This window comes from Suncus etruscus, chromosome 6 (assembly GCF_024139225.1).
Source record: "Suncus etruscus isolate mSunEtr1 chromosome 6, mSunEtr1.pri.cur, whole genome shotgun sequence".
NCBI classification, from domain to species: domain Eukaryota; kingdom Metazoa; phylum Chordata; class Mammalia; order Eulipotyphla; family Soricidae; genus Suncus; species Suncus etruscus.
In genome coordinates, this window is record NC_064853.1 from 96,261,044 (window position 1) to 96,281,149 (window position 20,106).

A 20,106-nucleotide genomic window follows, 5' to 3' on the forward strand; every position below is an offset into this window, starting at 1 on the left:
ATTAATTTTAACTTTTCCAAAAATTTTCCCTGACTGCCCACACCCTTTGTTTAATTAGGAGAAAAGCCTGGGGAGTTGAGAACACTGCCTCTGTGAGCAAGGACATAGGTGGAGATAACTGCAATAAGCAATAATTTAAAAGTAAACAGAAGGCATTATCTTCTGATCCAGTGGAAGGAATATGAAGAGACTTTCTAGCAATAAAACTTGCTCATCCTAGAAGGGTAAAATGAGTGATCCAGGGGCTGGAGCGGTGGCACAGCCATAAGGTGTTTGCCTTGTGTGCACCAGCCTAGGACAAGGTTCGATCACCTGGCGTCCCATATGGTCTTCCAAGCCAGGAGCGATTTCTGGGCGCATAGCCAGGAGTAACCCGAGCGTCACTGGGTGTGGCCCCAAAACAAACAAACAAAAAACCCCATAAAACAAAAACGAGTGATCCAGAAAGGGGTGTGACTGGCCCAACCACATAACTTAAGAGGAAATGAAAAGTAAGCAAGCAAAAAGGTCAAGTGGGGTCAAGGAGAAGAAAGGGTAAATTGGCCCTCTCAGTCTACAACTCAGGGCAATATGAAGGCTGACTATTCTGCCATCAAATCTCCTGACAAAGTCAAGAGTACAAATCAAAGTAAGAGGAAAAGCAGACTTGATGGAGCCCACTTCCATCTATGCAGTCTGGCTTGTGGCAGGGATATGAACATACCTGTATTTGGCTATTGACTAGTGTATGTCTCAGGAGAAGTACTGAGGTGCCATCTGATAAACCCAAGTGGTTTGTAGTGCCCCTGCCCTCCATTATCTGGTTAATTCTGAGGGCCGTGTGGCATAAATGTGTGCACTGGACATACAGAGAGGGAGAGAGACAGAAAGAGGTGGGTATGAAAGAGTTAAATCATTAGAGTATCTAAAGGATTTGCAGTGACTTGAAAAATCCACAGATAAAAGTAGGTAAGAAATGACCTGCTGTTTCTGTCTCTGCTCTCAGAGCCTGGATCAAACAGCCTTTTGGTGGGATTTAAAATCTTTGTTTTGTTTTGAGGCCATACTTGCCTGTGCTAAAGGATCACTCCTAGTGATGTTTAGGTGACTGTAGTGTTGAGAATCGAACCCATGTTTGCCAGTGCAAGGCAAACCCCTCTACTATCTACCCCATAACCAGCATAATTTTTAAGAGACCAGAGCTAGGGAAATACTGCTTAGCTGAGAACAACATGAGATGGTTTTGGGGTTTCTTTCTCTTTTATCTGTCCTAAGCTTTAGTTCTTTATTGTATAACTATATCCAAAGGAAGAAATTTTTTTTTATGGGTACCGATTTAAACTTAATCCAATACATATTTATGCCAGACTATGTGCTAAAAGGGTATACATAACAAAAATAGATTTGGTCTCTGCTTTTGACAGTGCATCCCAACTAGTGAAGAGAGACAATATAAAATAGGACAATGATCAAGATATGATACAGTGTATAATGTAGATAGAGCCAAAGTGATGGGCCCTAAGGAGAACTAACTTCTGAACCAACGTTTCTGTTCCAGGTCACAAATGTGAAAAGTAGGATAGATAATTCCTACTTTTTATAAGGTTATTCTAAAATTTATTCTAAGAACTTGTTTCATTGGTCTCTTATCTTTACAATGAAGGGCCAGGAATAGCTCCCAGTATATAAGTGTACAATAAAAATGGTAGTTAAAAAAGGTAAATATAGGACCCAGAGAGATAGCACAGCGGCGTTTGCCTTGCAAGCAGCCACTCCAGGACCAAAGGTGGTTGGTTTGAATCCCGGTGTCCCATATGGTCCCCTGTGCCTGCCAGGAGCTATTTCTGAGCAGACAGTCAGGAGTAACCCCTGAGCAATTCCGGGTGTGGCCCAAAAACCAAAAAAAAAAAAGAAAAGGTAAATATAGTGACTGCACAGTGTTTTTAAGAAATTAACTGGACAGGAGCTGGCAAGGTAGCTTGATAGGCTGAAGTGCATACATTGCATGGAGGTGGCCCAGATTCAATCCCTAGCACTGCAGGAGTCCCAGAATACCACCTCTAAGTAAAAAAAATTTAAAAGAAGGAATTAAATGGATAATGTGAGACTCTTAATTTGTATCTTCTGAATTTCAAATTATTTGAGAATAACCATGCCCTGAATATCTTAACATCCTTACAACATTCTATATATGATAATGCTAAGTATTACTTTTACTATGAATCTATAACCTTTATTTTATTTAAAAGCCATTAAAATTCTGACACCCAAGTGAGAGTACAGTGAGGCAGGGCTCTTGTGCACGTAGCTGACCTGTGTCAATCTTGGCATTCCAGTCTGAGGCCCTGAGTACAGAGCAACGAGGCATAAGTCTCTGAGCACTACCAAGTACAGCCTGCCTTTCTCCCAACCAAACTAAAACTAAACACAAAATATTAAGTATTCAATGCTAACTTTCTTTCAGTCAGATATTCAGTGACTTCAGTGATAAACGGATTGCCAAGTTGTTAGAAACTTTGATTTTTATGACAAATTGTCATAATACACATCAATAAGAATGAATGAATCCATAAATTTGTTTTTGGCTTTGGCATTCAGGAAACACTATGTCCTCACTTTCCATATAGACTTGTATAATCCAGTGTTGTTTTACTACTCTTATTCTTATTATTAGTGAACTACTTCAGTTATATACCTGTCAAATGTGCTATTGTTTATTTTAGAGTCCAAAGATAAGACTTTCATAGCAAACAAGGAAAAACAATGTAAATCTGGGGTCAAGTCTAGATTTTATTTTCCTAAGTAATCAGAGGATGTTCTGGCTGTGAGTTATCGGTTCTGGTATATTTTGTGGTTTCCAGTCATTACAGCATGTGGTTCTCGAAAACATCTGGAAGATGCTGTGGGCTTAAGTCAGACTGAAGTCTGTTGAAACTGCACTAGCGGTTTTATCAGTTGTAGCCACAACCATTTAATCATTCACGTTAAGGGTGGCAGGAAGGAACCTGTTTGAGGAGCAAGGTGGAAACGAAGGGCTTAGAACAGCGTGCAAAGATTCCAGGGGAATGCACAAGGCAGGATGGCTACCTTAGTAATCACAGATGCCAATCAGATAGGTTTGTTTCACTGTTTTACCAGCATCTGTGGTCAAGAAGCCTTACAAGGATAGAAGAACCATGTCAGGGTAATTTACAGCAATTATGAATGCTGATTTCTTTGAAACAAAATTCTTTGGGGTGTGTAGGGTCAAAAAGGGGATGAAATGAACTGGGGTGGAAGAAGGAAATCATGCGAACCTGCCACAATGTGTGTAGTAAGCAAGCCTGTGCCTGACTAAAAATATATCCCTTAGGAGCATGCTCCTTTCCTAAATGTTGTAATTACGCTAACTATTGGGCTCCCTCTCTTCCCCTCTCACTCGTGGTTTGCCGGCTGCAGACATCAATTTCTGCTGTGGAAACACTGGAGACCTGGAAGCAAGCCGCACACAGCTGTGTGGGTTGATCTCTGAGGTCCAGCAGACAGCTTTCACTCTCAGGTCTACACTCTCACCAAGAGCTTCACTGGGATGAAGTCAAGAAACAGGTGTCAACTCCAACCAATTCAGTGGGGGATTAGCTGACCAGCTCCTGTGACCTAGCCATGTAGGAAAACCATCCAATGCTTCCTAGTGCTCCTGGGACTGTCCTCTAAGACTTTAGAGGGCAGGAGCTGACAACCTTAGATAAACACTGGAATTCCCTCTGGAGGCTTTAAAACTACACAAGTTTGGGAAGATTTCAACCTCAAGTTGCTGAATATTTTGGGGGTGGTGTTTGAGCCATACCCAGTGACGCTCAGAGGTTACTCCTGGCTAGGTGCTCGGAAATTGCTCCTGGCTAGGTGGACCATATGGGATGCCAGGGATTGAGCCAGGTCTGTCCTGCATCAGCTGTGTGCCAGGAAAATGCCCTACCACTGTGCTATTGCTCTGGCCCCTCAAACAGCTTATTTAATTACTCTGGGTGAAAACTTTTTTTGTGTGTGGTTTTTAGGTCACACCCGCAGTGCTCAGGGGTTATTCCTGTCTCTAGGCTCAGAAATTGCTCCTGGCAGGCACGGGGGACCATATGGAACGCCAGGATTCGAACTGATGACCTCCTGCATGAAAGGCAAACACCTTACCTCCATGCTTTCTCTCTGGCCCCTGGACATCAAAACTTTAAGAGGGGGACTGGAGTAGTGGCAGTAAGGCGTATATGCTTTGCCCGCGCTAGCCTAGGATGGACAGCGGTTCAATCCTCTGGCATCCCATATGGCCCCCAAGCCAGGAGCGATTTCTGAGTGCATAGCCAGGAGCAACCCCTGAACATCACCGGTTGTGGCCCCAAAACAAACAAACAAAAAAAGTTCTAAGGGGGCCAGAGTGAGAGTACAACGGGTAGTGTGCTAGCCTTGCATGTAGCTAACCTGGGTTCAGTCCTCAATATCCCACATCACCCCCTGAGCACTACCAGGAATAGTTTCTGAGCATAGAGCCAGGTGTAATCCTTGAACACCGTGGCCCTCAAACAAAATCATAAAAAAAAAAAAAAAAAGTTCTAAGAGCTCACTGGGGATTGGGAATATAGCTCGGTGGTATATGCATGCCTTTCATTAGGAGTTCGAAGAGCTTTAGGTGATACCAATGAGTGAGCTTAGAGGAGAATCCCTACGTACAGTCATTCTCTAAACTAAAGATTTCATATTAAAATCTCCTGGAGATCTTGTTAAAAGATTGCCCGGCCCCAACCCTGGAATTTCTGGTTCAGAAGATCTAAATCGAACCAGGAGAATCTGCACTGCTAAGTCATAAATGAGGCTGATGCCAAGTGTTTATAGAATCGTCATGCTTTAGATATTTATATGTCTCCCCATACATATGTATATACATATGTGTACGTGTAATATTTATAACTTACTCGTTTTGTTTTGGGGCACACCTGGTGGTGCTCGAGGTTACTCCTAGCAGGTTCAAGGGATGCAGGATATCGAACCTGGGTCATTCGCATGCAAGGCAAATGCCCTACCTGCTCTGCTATTGCCCCTACCCCTAGAACTTCTTGTAAGAAAAAATTTAATTCTCCTTATTTCGGTATTCAAATGGGAAGTCTTGGGGGAGGGAGGGTAACGGCTGGTGGCACTTAAGAGCTTACTGCTGGCTCTGGCTAAGGGATCACTTCTGGTGGTGCTCAGAGACCATCTGCAGTACCTGAAATTGAATTTGGGTTGGCCGCATGCAAGGCAAGCACTCTGTAGACTGTTGCTATCACTCTGGCCCCAAATAGGCAGTCCTGAGTTTAGCATCACAACTTGTGATCAAGTTGCTAAATTCTCTAGCTTAGATTAATTGGTGTTAATAAAAAGTGATGGAAAAATGGAAATAATTTTGTTTCATTCTTCTTTATGTTATCCCATGTATCTTTTTTTTTAATTAAAGCTAAACAAAACTTTATTCTTTCAGCCACAAGCCCCATACTAGCCAGCCAGGGCCATCTTCCAGAGGAGATGACCCCTGCCAAGGCCATAAGCTGGTTTATATAGGGAGGGGATAGAGGGAGGCTCTAGCTTCTAATAATCTTTAAAGGGGTTGGCTGTTTTCTGGGGTACCTTCCTACTGCTTCTTCATGTCCTTTCCAAATAGGAAATTATTCAATTATCAATTTAGGATAATTATTCAATTATCCCATGAATCTTAAAAAGAGTCATTGCCATTGAAAATGATGGTAGCCCTCACAGCGTAGGAATATGCCTACTGTGTGCAAAATAGTAGCCAAGAGATAAGAAAAGATTAACCTATGATCTCAAATGGGGTCGGGTAATTTTCAACATTTTAAATATTAGTGGGAGAGAGCAAAGGAATGGAGAGGAAAGAAGCAGAATGGGAGAGAAAATACCTTCATGGCTGTTGGAGAAATAGCCCCCTCTTATGTAGGACGACTGGCAGTTAGGCACTTCTGAAAGACAAGCACAGACACAGAAATACATGTCAGTAATTTATACACTTGACCTGGCACATCACTGGAACTAACACCTTTGATGAAGTTCCTAAACCTTCTTTGGCTTCAAGGTCAAGTCCTTTAGATTTTTTTTCCCTTAAGAGGTACCACCACAACAAACAACCCAGACAGTAGGACTTCTGACGACCAATCAAGATCTTGGAGGCAAAAGTGATCCTTCACTTCTGTACTTTGTTCAGTTTTAGAAATCATTTAACACCAAATCTGGGGAGAGTTAATAACAGAAAAAGAAATTGGCTTTCAAAGTCAAGTTTGGCCACCTGCCTATACTGACTCATGGGTGTTGGGGCTTGGAACGGAAGGAGGATCACTTTCAATCTTCCTCAAGTTATGCTCCCTCATAGCAGCTAGTCACATCCAGTTTTACTCTGAGAGGTGGGAGTATTTTTAGGTTAAAGAGATTATGAGATTTGAAGTCATTAATCTAGGAGTAGAACTGGCAGAAGTCAGGGGGACTAGAGTTTGGCAAATACATTATCACCATGTTGGAATGTTGAACTGTAACCCCCTACAATTGACCTCCTTCAACCATTCCATTATCCAGGGGTCCATTAAGAGAGAAGACAGAGAGCTGAGTTGTCTACCAGGGGTTGGGTGGGGTGGGAGGAAGACTTTACCCCACAAATACTGCTATCAAAGAATCACCGACATGATAAAATCTCTTGAGTGTCTGGCTCTAAGAGAGCAAGGTGGGAAATACATCAAGATAGATTAAAATGTCAATCCCAATGTTGCTGGTCATGCTAGTACCTAGGAAAAATAAATAAAATCTTCAGGAGGAATGTCAGTGGCAATTTTCAAGCTATCAATACCTGACACTTAGGGATTTGTCTATTGTAAAGCAAAAGATGTCTGCCTTCTGCCTACCTTCAGCCTTTTCCATAACTATTTCCTGCCTAAATTGAGCAATCACTCTGACATAAGACCAAGAACAAATTCCATATTCTACTTACAAAAGTCACTCAGGTTCACACAGCTCTGCCCATCAAGAAAGTACCGAGAGGTTAAAAACCCACATCCAGTCTCACATATCTTTGATACCCACAGCAAAGAAGGGGTTGAAAAGTTCTTCCAGTTAAGAAAAGGAAATGAAGATGGCCGAGGCCATAGCACAGCTAGTAAGGGCATTTGCCTTGCATGCGGCCGACTCAGGTTTGATCCCCTATATCTATATGGTCCCTGAGCTTGCCAGGAGTGATTTCTGAGTGCAGACGCAGGAATAACCTGAGCACCGCTGGGTGTGGCCCAAAAAAAAACAAAAAATGAGGGCAGAATGAAGAAGTAGTGACTTCTCACTGCTTGAGCTGCAAATTTCCAATTCTCCCTAATCATCTTGTTTAATAAGCCTGATCTGTTAGATTTGTGATCAGTTAAGTGTGTGAGGAGTTGGAGGGATGATCCCCAAAGTAAACTTGTTATGTTTAGAATCTAGACAAAAGTAATATATATAAAGTAAAAAAAAAAGAAATAAGAGAGGACATGCAGAAATGGAAACACATACCCTGCTCATGGATTGGCAGGATTAACATAATCAAAATGGCAATACTCCCCAAAGCATTGTACAGATTTAATGCGATCCCTCTAAAGATACCCATGACATTCTTCAAAGAAGTGGATCAGACACTTTTGAAATTCATTTGGAACAATAAACACCCTCGAATAGCTAAAGCAATCATTGGGAAAAAGAATATGGGAGGAATTACTTTCCCCAACTTTAAACTGTACTACAAAGCAACAGTTATCAAAACAGCATGGTATTGGAATAAGGATAGGTCCTCAGATCAGTGGAATAGGCTTGAATACTCAGAAAATGTTCCCCAGACATACAACCACCTAATTTTTGATAAAGGAGCAGGAAATCCTAAATGGAGCAGGGAAAGCCTCTTCAACAAGTGGTGTTGGCACAATTGGATAGCCACTTGCAAAAAATTGAACTTAGACCCCCAGCTAACATCATGTACGAAGGTAAAATCCAAATGGATTAAAGACCTCGATATCAGCCCCCAAACCATAAGATATATAGAACAGCACATAGGCAAAACACTCCAGGACATTACAGGCATCTTCAAGGAGGAAACTGCACTCTCCAAGCAAGTGAAAGCAGAGATTAACAGATGGGAATATATTAAGCTGAGAAGCTTCTGCACCTCAAAGGAAATAGTGCCCAGGATACAAGAGCCACCCACTGAGTGGGAGAAACTATTCACCCAATACCCATCAGATAAGGGGCTAATCTCCAAAATATACAAGGCACTGACAGAACTTTACAAGAAAAAAACATCTAACCCCATCAAAAAATGGGGAGAAGAAATGAACAGACACTTTGACAAAGAAGAAATACACATGGCCAAAAGACACATGAAAAAATGTTCCACATCACTAATCATCAGGGAGATGCAAATCAAAACAACGATGAGATACCACCTCACACCACAGAGAATGGCACACATCACAAAGAATGAGAATAAACAGTGTTGGCAGGGATGTGGAGAGAAAGGAACTCTTATCCACTGCTGGTGGGAATGCCGTCTAGTTCAACCTTTATGGAAAGAGATATGGAGATTCCTCCAAAAACTGGAATCGAGCTCCCATACGATCCAGCTATACCACTCCTAGGAATATACCCTAGGAACACAAAAATACAATACAAAAACCCCTTCCTTACACCTATATTCATTGCAGCACTATTTACCATAGCAAGACTCTGGAAACAACCAAGATGCCCTTCAACAGACGAATGGCTAAAGAAACTGTGGTACATATACACAATGGAATATTATGCAGCTGTCAGGAGAGATGAAGTCATGAAATTTTCCTATACATGGATGTACATGGAATCTATTATGCTGAGTGAAATAAGTCAGAGAGAGAAAGAGAGAAAAACGCAGAATGGTCTCACTCATCTATGGGTTTTAAGAAAAATTAAAGACACCCTTGTAATAATAATTTTCAGACACAAAAGAGAAAAGAGCTGGAAGTTCCAGCTCACCTCAGAAAGCTCACCACAAAGAGTGGTGAGTTTAGTTAGGGAAATAACTACATTTTGAACTGTCCTAATAACGAGAATGTATGAGGAAAATGGAGAGCCTGTCTAGAGTACAGGCGGGGGTCGGGTGGGGTGAAGGGAGACTTGGGACATTGGTGATGGGAATGTTGCACTGGTGATGGGTGGTGTTCTTTACATGACTGAAACCCAAACACAATCATGTATGTAATTAAGGTGTTTAAATAAATTAAAAAAAAAAAACAGAAAAAATAAAGTAACAAAAGTAGAGACAGGGCTGAAATACAGGAGTACTTTTTTTTATGTCCAAAGAGGTAATAAATCTGTCCAAGAGCATCCATAATACTGGATCCCAGCAAGCTCCAGGCTTTTCTTAAAGGTGCTCCTTTCACCACTTCTTTCTTTCTTTTTTTTTTTTTTTTTTGGTTTTTGGTTTTTGGGCCACATCCGGCGGTGCTCAGGGGTTTCTCCTGGCTGCCTGCTCAGAAATAGCTCCTGGCAGGCAAAGGGGACCATATGGGACATCAGGATTTGAACCAACTACCTTTGGTCCTGGATGGGCTGCTTGCAAGGCAAACGCCGCTGTCCTATCTCTCCGGGCCCCTTTCACCACTTCTGATACCTACCATTTTCATGAATCTTTCCATCTTGTTTCACATTTCCAAAGGCATAAAGATGACTAGCTCCAAAGACTTTTAAGAGAAATGTTTATAAAAGTATTCCCCAAAGCCCTATTCCCAACAAGAATCAGACAGATGAACGGAAAAATGAAGGGACACGATTTTCATGCTAACCTGAATCAACGCAGTAGTCTCGGGGCTCCTGCTTGATTCCCATTGGTGACTGGAATCCATGTGCTGGGGGGCCAGGCATGCCTGGGACCCCATGTTCATAAAGTGGGTCATGATACTCTTGTTTGAATCCCTGAGGGGGTGGGGGAGCTGCAGGGACAATGGGCTCTGACATTTGCCGGTGGTAATTGGGACGGTTATCTCCAGGAACTCCAGACTGAGGAGGGAAGGGGTGGCAGGGTTCAGACAACTGTCTTTGAAATCTGTAAAAGAAAAAGTAGTTATAAGGTTTAACTAAGAACATAATTAATGTCTATTATGATTAAGCACCAAGGATTAGATATTTAGATTAAGGGAATGATTTGCAAAGAACTTATTCATAATTATTTCCTGAAATTATATTGTAGTTTAAATCTCTTGAGTAAGAGTGTGACCAAAAACAAAACAAAACAAAAACAAACAAAAAAACCCCAACCAGAGCAATGACACATGACCTCATATTTTCCATGAATGTTTATATCATAAACAGTCTATTGAGTCAATTATTAAAAATATTAAAACCAACTATTACAAGTAGCAGTGATATACACAAATATACACATATTCAATAGTTTATTCTCTCATGTGCACATAAAAAAATTGTTTTTTGGCTTCTAGGTCACATTACTAAATATCAGAGATTCCTCCTGGCTCAGGGACCACTCACTCATAGCAGGGTTCAGAGTTTTCATATGCAGTGCCATGGTTCAAACCCTGGTTGGCTGTGTGCAAAGCAAGCACCCTGCTAGCTGTACTCTCTCTGAGAGCCCTTTTTATTTTATTTAAAAAAAATTTAGATGGACGGGACTGGAGAGACAATGCAGCGGGTAAGGAGCTTGCCTTAAATGTAGTTGACCAGGGTCCAATTTCTGACATGCCATATGGTCTCCTGGGCACAGCCAGGAGTAATTCCTGTTCGCAGAGCTACAAATAACTCCTGGACATCACCAGGTATGCCCCGCACCAAAAAAAAAAAAAAAAAAACCCCACAAACTTTTTAAAAATTTAATCACCATGGGATACACAGCTACAGCATTGCTCATGATCGAGTTTCAGTCATACAATGTTCTAACACTCATCCTTTCTATCAATGCACATTTCTCGCTACCAATGTTCTCAGTGTACCTCCCACTGTGCTCCCATTTGCCTTCTCTCTCCCCCCCCCCCCAATACTGTTTCTGAAAGGGTGTCATGCATATCATTTTACCTTTTTTAAGAACCCAGTAGTTGCCCATAGTGGTCATTTCCCACTATTGTCATGGTTCTTTCTCTGTCCTCTTTGCACTCCCACCTTCCTTGTGTCAAGTTTCCTACCACGAACCAGTACTCCTAGATTTTATTTTGTCTTGGTGACTTCTATAGTATGAATCAATCAGAAAATATACTAAGAAAATATACACAGAATAGCAATCAAAGCCTCAAAGTCTTAGTAATAGTTAAAATAGTGTGAAGAATCATAAAAAGGACAAAATCATAAAACTATTTTCTGAGGAAAGGATTTAAATAAAGAGAAAATATTTAGGACTTTGAAGCTGCACCAGTGTTTTTCTATAGAAGTAGTATCTTTGCATTCAATGAGGCAAGTGATTCTAAACTTTATTTAAAATGTTAACTAATTTGGGCTAGAGAATACAGTATGTAAGATGTGTGTCTTGTGCACAGCCAGCACGAGTTCAATCCTTGACACTGTATATGGTCCCCTGAGAAGATTCAGGAGTACACCTTGACTTACTTTGAGTAGATCTGAGTGGTTTGAACACACATGCACAAAATCATATTTTGAAGAAAAATGAAATGCTATTAAAGGTTGACAAATATTTAAGGTCCCAATAATAATGAAGTAGTACAGAGAATAAAAAATAGGCATAGCCAAATAATTGAAAAGGAAGGTATGGTACTGGGGAGATTCTATAAAGGTTAGGGTGTTTGCCTTGCATGCATTCAACTGGGCTTGGTTCCAGGTACTGCATAGATCCTGAGTCCCAACAAGAGTAATCCCTGAGCACAGTGCCTGGGCAAACTCTGAGCGTTACAAGATGTGGTCCAAAAACAAGTAGAAAACAAAACAAAGCCAAAAAAAGGAAGGCAAAAGCTGCTTAATATACTTCAGAAAAACTACTTATTACAGTTGACACTGCAATATAATGGAGTGGGATCATAGCATATGCCAAAATAAATTTCATCTGGCTAAAAAATGTAAAACTAAAATGGTTCTTTTTATGGGGCCTGCGAGGTGGTGCTAGAGGTAAGGTGTCTGTCTGCCTTGCAAGTGCTTGCCAAGAAAGTATCGAGGTTCGATCCCCCGGCGTCCCATATGGTCCCCCCAAGCCAGAAGCAATTTCTGAGCGCTTATCCAGGAGTAACCCCTGAGCATCAAATGGGTGTGGCCCAAAAAACAAAAACAAAAACAAACAAAAAAAAAAGATTCTTTTTATGTGTAAACTTGTATAATATTTAACTAGGAAAAAATCTTTCTATTAGATCATTTCAACAACAGAAACCATAATGACAAATAAGAATGCATAATAGTATAACTTTCTCTAAGTAAAAAATAAAATCAGAAAAAACTAAAATGAAAAACATAAAAAAAAAGGGGGGCCAGAGCGGTGGCACAAATGGTAGGGCGTTTGCCTTGCACACCCTAACTTAGGACAGACCATGGTTCGATCCCCAGGCATCTGATATAGTCCCCCAAACCAGGAGCGATTTCTGAGCGCATAGTCAGGAGTAACCTCTGAGCGTCACTGGGTGTGGCCTAAATCCCCAAACCAAACCAAACCAAACCAAACCAAACCAAAAAAAAGATGTAGTTACAAAGAAGATCACCACTGTACATGCCTAATGAAACCAGCTAAGTACACTGTAAGACAGGTTTTTGTTTTGTTTTGATTTTAAATGTCTTTAGTTGGGGCCAAAGCAATGGCGCAGCAATAGGCCATCTGCCTTGTAGAGGCTGACCCAGGACGAATCTGGGTTTGATCTCCAGTGACCCATATGGTCCCCTGAGCCAGGAGGGATTTATGAGCACATAGCCAGGGTAACGCCTGAGTGTCACCCAGTGTGGCCCCAAAACAAAAAAACAAAGCAAAACAAAAAGGTTAATGGAATTATAAAAACAAAAATCATGTCTGCCACGCATGGCTTTTGTGCTGACTATCACTTTAGTGACTGGAGCAGACTTCAGAAAACCCAGTGTATTGATTATACTACTAAGGCTTTACCCTTCATTTTAAAAGCCGATTCTCAATTATGCTTGTGATAGGCATAATTAGGAGAATTATTATAAAGTAAATTAAGGAGGCTAATTGACCGATTACTATGAATAGAGATGAGAACACTCAATGTGAGACCTCAGTATGAAATATGCTTCAGGCACTAAACAATGCTTTGCAGGAAAAGCTTTTATGAATACATGGCCCTTTGTAGAAACTAGATGCTAGTATTTATTTGCAGAAGGACCCAGAACTATGAATTTCATATGAGTTTTGACAAATCACATAATCCTGAAACATACAGTTCCTAATGTTACTTGTAGCTTGAATGCTATTAATAGTTCTAATCAACGAATCTGAATTTGATTTGACTTAATCTATGGCAACAGGTGGCCAACAGATTTCTAGAACAATAAGGTGTCAAATCTTGAATCAAAGAGATTTGGGTACAGATAACACTGTTCAAATCTGGGACTGGCATGGCCTTCTCTGTGTCTATACTATTCTAGCAAAAGCAGCACCACAAGATCGTGTGATAGCATGAAAATCACGAGAAGTTAACATGGACTCTCCTATTTCAGACACCATCAGTTGCAGAATCTATCTGGCCATTAAGTCAAAGAAGCTAAATTTTCCTGAGGGAGCTGAATACAATTCCGGGGAACTTCATCAGGAATGAGATTTTCCAGGTTGCTGTTATTTAAGGAAATCCTTCATTAATTTTTGAAGTGGTGCACATTTGAAACATGGGTTTAAGCTTAACATTAAGTACAGGTATTAGAAGGACACTGCAAATCTAAATTTTTAAGGAGAGAAAGAACTTTTTTTTAAAAGTTAATTTTAATAGGGGCCAAAGAGATAGCACAGCGGTAGGGTATTTGCCTTACAAGCAGCCAATCCAGGATGGACGGCAGTTCGAATCCCGGCATTCCAAATGGTCTCCTGTGCCTGCCGGGAGCAATTTCTGAGCACAGAGCCAGGAGTAAAGAAACCCTGAGCATCACTTGGTGTGACCCTCCCCGCCATAGTAGGTTTCGATAGTTACTACAGTGTTAATACTAATTACTTTGATGTAATTACTGCACCTTCATCTCTATCTAAGTGTCCAAAGTGTCCTTGTGTCTATTCTTGTCTGTCTCTTCCTTTCCCTAAGTCTGAATTTCTGAACAATGTTGAAAGGTGGGTGGGAAAGATAGAACTATTATGACAGCCTTACTCTGGCAAAGCACTCAAACTTTATGATAGCAGGAAGGAACGATAACAAGGGCACCCACTTTAATGTTCTCCTGTCCCCTCTGCCTCTATCTTAGCCCCTTTAAAGGTGACCTCCAAACGGTTCCTTTGATGGCTCTGTGATGGCCATGAGCCACTCAGCTCTGTAACCAGAGACCCTGCAGCTGGCAGACCCAATCATTCCGCTTCCGCTTAGCACTCATCTTGCCTTCCAGAATGAAACTTGAGTTGGATTGATATAGTCTCTTCAGGAAAGGTCCTTCCATATAGACACGAGTCAGCAACCCCTGCTACCTCCCCGTGATGAATGTTAAGGCCCATAAACTCAGAAGAACAATCTACAGAAAAGTATCTTCTATTTCGGACTGTTCAGTCCTGGCTTGTTTTGAAGGACCATATGGGAAAAGCCAAAAGGGACCTCTAAGGGGAAGCCACAAAACCAACATTATTTGACAGATTCTCTTAGAGCTTGCTCCCAATAATGGCTTTTACTTGCAGAGATTAGTAAAAGTAATTCCGTTCTTATCTTCCAAATATGTTCATGAACTTTACTTGCTGACCGTCATTTGAACCCCATTCCCCTTTCAACAATCCTTTTGAAGTATTTAAGGACATGCTGTACACGCAATACAGCTATGATAAAGACGCCTTTTGTTTATTGAGGCAGCCAATCATTTTCAATGGAGAAGCTTAGTTACTAACAATCCTAGCCCTTCCACGTTCCTCCATACCCACCTATTAGTTATCCCAGCAGAGTCTGGGTCTAGTGAACTCACAGTTGGGGCACAGAAGTAGACTTCTCACTACTGAGAGAGTCTAAATTCAATAGGTTACAGATTTAAGCTTTTTTTGTGCCAGTTTATTTAAAGAACCAGTTATTTATTTATTTGTCAGATTTATATAGCGCCTCTCCTCCCAAGAGCTCACCCACGCTACTAACATTTGGTTTACGTTATGAAAACCGTTAGATGCTTTTTCTGCATTTCCTTTTTGGTTTCTGCTGCCAACACACAGAGTAAACACAATGCTCAAGGGGGGGTGGGCTGGGAAGAGAAAAAGTGTGGATTGGAGAAAAGCTAAATAGTAATTCTGGGTGCTAGGTGACATGATAATGTAAAGACCATCTAAGAGATAGAAGATATAGAAAATTTGCCCAGAAAGCAATAATACTTAACATTTCTATAAAGTCTAAGAGAAGACAGAAACTAGAGAAGCAGCAGGCTGGGTAAGAGGCCCTGACTGTGAAGTCACAACATCCTGGGCTGACATCCAATCTTTCCCGCTTACTATTTTGTAACCTTGGGTGAATCACACAATTGTTCTGAATCTTGGTTTTGTCCCCAGTAGATTGAGGACAGCAGGATACCTGTCCCACGGTACCTTAGGGAACAATGATGTAAGTAAGCTGAGGTCTGACACAGGGCCCCAAGCCCCAACACACTATTAAGTTCTTAAATAACATTTCCTTCAAACACCACCACCAACTGCTCTTCTCTCTCCTACTTCTACCACCAACTAGCAAATTCAGAATCTGAGTGAGTGTAAGAGTTTAAGCAAACAAAAAACTCACACACAGAAGCCACATAAAATAGACCGTGAGCACTCTCCTTTCTCAGAAGGAGAATTGGATTTTTATTCTGCCCTATTTGTTCAACTTCACATTTATGTCTATGTTACAGCCATAACTCTAGAGTCAGACTCAATAATATAATAAAACTCAAATGCTGCCTCTAGAAGTAGATCAAAGAACTTCCAAACAGCTCTCTTGTTCCTTATCAGGTTGCCGAGGCTCAAGTCAATCGATCTAAAAATGTTGAAAAATTGTGAAACAAACATATCCTTTAGTGATCCAGATGTTCATTTGACTTACTAAAGTCAAATGGGAAGGTGTTGTAAATACACTTTCCCATTCCCATTTCCCATTCCCTGGGAAATAGACTTTCCCAGGTATTAGACAATAAAATTATTAGATCTGTGCCTGTAACATTAATAAACCTGATGATGGAGAAAAAGCACTAGAGATAAAATCTAAGGAAAAACTTAAACAATGAAGCAATCAAAGCTTCCAAACTGTGCTATCAACATTTTAGATATTAAGTGAAAAATGATTTTTAGAGAAATAAAACTGTCATAGGCACTAACATTTACTGAGGGTCTTTTCTGTGGCCACACGATTTCATTTAATTCATCCAGAAATTATATGCTGTATCTACCATTCCCCTCCATTCTCAGATGAAGACAGCACTGTTCAGAGCAGTTAAGTAACTGCCCAGGATCACACAGATAGGAAGCAGCAGGGTAGAGGCTCCATCCCAGGTCAGTTAAGTCTGTCAAACTCCAGAGCCACAGGCATTTTTCAGCAGACATTTTTTTTTGGGGGGGGGACACACCCGGCTGTGCTCAGGGGTTACTCCTGGCTGTCTGCTGAGAAATAGCTCCTGGCAGGCACGGGGGACCATATGGGACACTGGGATTCGAACTAACCACCTTAGGTCCTGCATCGGCTGTTTGCAGGGCAAACACCGCTGTGCTATATCTCCGGCCCCTCTACAGACATTTCTATAACTTTTAAAATACTGTCTTGATGACATTGAAATAAAAATCATATAGACCAAGCAGCTAGAAAACCCCATATGTTTAAAAATGATGAAATGCATATTTTTAAGGAACTACACGATTAAAAGAACAGAAAACACATGGAGCTGAATTTTAAAAAGAATATAAATCAGAACATAGGGAATGGAATTAAGGAGACCTTGGGCAGGAAGATCAAATAAATGAGGGGAGGGGATAATAACAATTAATCCCAGACAAGGCATAAAAGTGTGTAAATAGTAAATAACCTTGGGCAAACCAAATGTACAATGGCCCCAGCCTTAGGCTAGATGTCATTTGGTCATACGCTTATACTGTGAAGAGAAAAAGTTAAGAAATTAATAGGCTAATATACAGAAGCTATAAAAAAGAAAAAGCTATAAAAAGAAAAACAAAATAAACTGAAAGAAAACAGACCAAAATATTTGAGTAAGACAGTGACAAAAAAAAAAATTCAACAAAGATGAACAAAGGCCAAGTTGATTAACTGAAAATACAATGACATTTTGTGCCAAGAAAAATTAAGGTCTAGGTACATTACTATCAAAAATGAAAAGGAGAAATCTACATATCCCACAGGTTTGTATAAAGGATATTATGAATAATTTTATGCCAACTAATTTTCAAACTAAGAAAATGGAAAAATTCATAGAAAAATTATTATATTCACTCAACTACAAAGAAATTTACAGCAAGGTTATCTAAGAAAAACTGTTGATTCAGTAATTAAAACCTTTCCATAAAGAAAAAGCTTATTAAATGGTGTTACTTCATCTTACTCCCAAAATTTCAAGGAAAAAAAAATTCAGTTTCACATGAACTATTCTAGAATGGATAAAAGCACACTTTCTACTCATTTGGTAAATATAACTTCAATTCTTCAAAAGGACAAAAAATTACATTGTTCTTAATCATCAAAACAGATAAGTCATAATATATACTGAAACACAGTTCAGTAATGTAAATCTATATTTTAGGGGCTATCACATGGTTGGTTTTATATACATCAATGTTAGCACCCCACATAAGAAATTAAAAGAGGAATTTTGACCTCAAGGCAAAAAATTATATTTCTCTGTGTATTTTAAATAGTTTCCAGTGATGGAACTCAGGGCCACACATGTGATCCACCACTTGAATCATGTCCCTAGCCCTGAAAAAAGTATTTGATAACATCCAACATAGACTCATATTAAAAATCTAACCAGAGATAAAAGCAAATTTTCTTTTTTAGCTTGAGCCAATGTAATAAGTAAAGGGCTGGTAAACATGGTGAAATGCTAAATAATAAAAAGTCCTCTTACGACTTAAAACTAAAAAAAAAATAACAACCTTACATTAGAAGTACATTATTCAGTCTGTCAAAGGTTTTATTAAGCATCTCATGAAATAGTTTTGGATCCCAAAGTGACTTGGTGCTGCTGTACAGAACATGCTATTAACAGGAGCGCAAAGAGGGGGCTGCGTCACCCACATACACATCATTCCAGGCCTGGCTACAAATGTGACTCATGGATGAGTTCTTCCTTCTCCACAAACTAAAAAATCTGGAGACAAAAATTAACAGCAATTTAGTGGATGGACTTTTACGAGAGGAAGTGGGAATCAGCGAAAAACTGGAGTTTATTATGTCTCTTTTATCTAACCTCTTCAGGGAATGAGTAACTTACTCTTAAATCTCAATTCCAGAAAACATAAGCTTGTCCTTTAAAATCTGGTTCACACCCACCAAGGGAGAGAACATTCTCAAAGAGATTTCACTTTTTGAGATGCCTACATAACGGATCTCTGTGAAGAATTCTGGAACATTCCATCTTACAACATGGTACAATATCAGTCTCCTCAGGGAGCATCATCAAGAAGAGGATTTTCAACCTGCCAGCCCACCCTTTTTTTAATTTTGCCATTTAAAACTCCTTTGTCTGCATTTTTTTTTGTTTGTTTTTGTTTTTTTTTTGGGGGGGGCCACACCCTGTGACGCTCAGGGGTTACTCCTGGCTATGCGCTCAGAAGTTGCTCCTGGCTTCTTGGGGGACCATATGGGACGCCGGGGGATCGAACCGCGGTCCGTCCTAGGCTAGCGCAGGCAAGGCAGGCACCTTACCTCCAGCGCCACCGCCCGGCCCCTGCATTATTTTTTTTTTTTTTTTTACCTCTTGATGTATTAGAGAACAGGGCATTCCAACGTTTCTTGGATAAAAAATTTCTTAGCGAAGCCAATTCAGTTGAGTTGTTGGGAACTCCCTCAAATGAAATGCAGTGAAAAATGTATAATACAACACAAAAACAGGTCAGTTGTATGAATTCCTCTTTTAGAGGAATGTTTGCTAAGTTCCTTCACCCAGCACATGGAAACATCATAAACAGCATGATGGAAAAACTTGGGAGATGGGGCTGGCTGAATGAAAAGCAATCCTCTTCAGGGAGCAGCTGGACTTGAAGGATGAATGGGCCATGTCTGAACAGGCCAAATTATATGGTATTTTTCCTTTCCCCTCCTTGTGAGAAGGAAATCTTGAATATAAATCATGGCTTTCAAACAGTATTTATCTTCTAAAAATAAGTCCTGAGTTGTGGAGTTATTTTACTAAGGTTATATAAAACATTAAAAGCACACTTTGACTTTAGTAGAATCTGAAAACCATGATCACTATCAGAAAACATACTGAAGACATGTAAGTCAGTAGGCTAACTGTGGTTTTTAAAAGGAAGATGTCTAAATTATGTTTTTAAACCTCTAAGGGTTGACTTAATTGAGGAGATAAGGCACCCTGAGCAAAACAAAAAGGTATGTTACAACCTGGGTTGAGATAAGTGATGGAGGAATGCAGAATGTTTTGTCGTTTAAGTTATGGATAAAGTTCTAGTAGTCCGAGATGGAGAAATCCAAGGTCGAAATCTTAGTGTCTCTGAGATTAGAGATATTAGGCAATGTTTAGCAACCTCTCACCCCCAAGAAAACCAAATCAAATTGTGTTAACAAGTTAAGTGTTTGGATTTCTACTGGAGAATCCTGTGTTTAGCAATCTGATCCCTAAGAAGTTCTTAGATCTCATTTTCTTATCAGAGCATTAGCTTTTCTTTCGTTCTTTCTTTTTTTTTTTTTTTTTTTTTAATTTTGTTTTGGTCACAGAGTTGCTTAGGGACTCAAATAAGTCTGTATATCTTTCTACCCTGAAAAATACCAGATATTTTTGTCAGAAGGCTAATTTAAA

General features: G+C 40.2%; 1 protein-coding gene across 1 annotated transcript in view; it reads right to left on the minus strand.

The window, feature by feature from the left end:
- ETV5 (ETS variant transcription factor 5) overlaps positions 1-20,106 on the minus strand; it is a 78,355-nt gene that overhangs the window by 13,713 nt on the left and 44,536 nt on the right. Inside the window, exons 8-9 of the mRNA XM_049775869.1 lie at positions 9,816-10,075; positions 5,895-5,954 (exon numbers count right to left, since the gene is read on the minus strand). Coding sequence (XP_049631826.1) covers positions 5,895-5,954; positions 9,816-10,075 — 320 coding nt within the window. The remainder of the gene's footprint in view (positions 1-5,894; positions 5,955-9,815; positions 10,076-20,106) is intronic.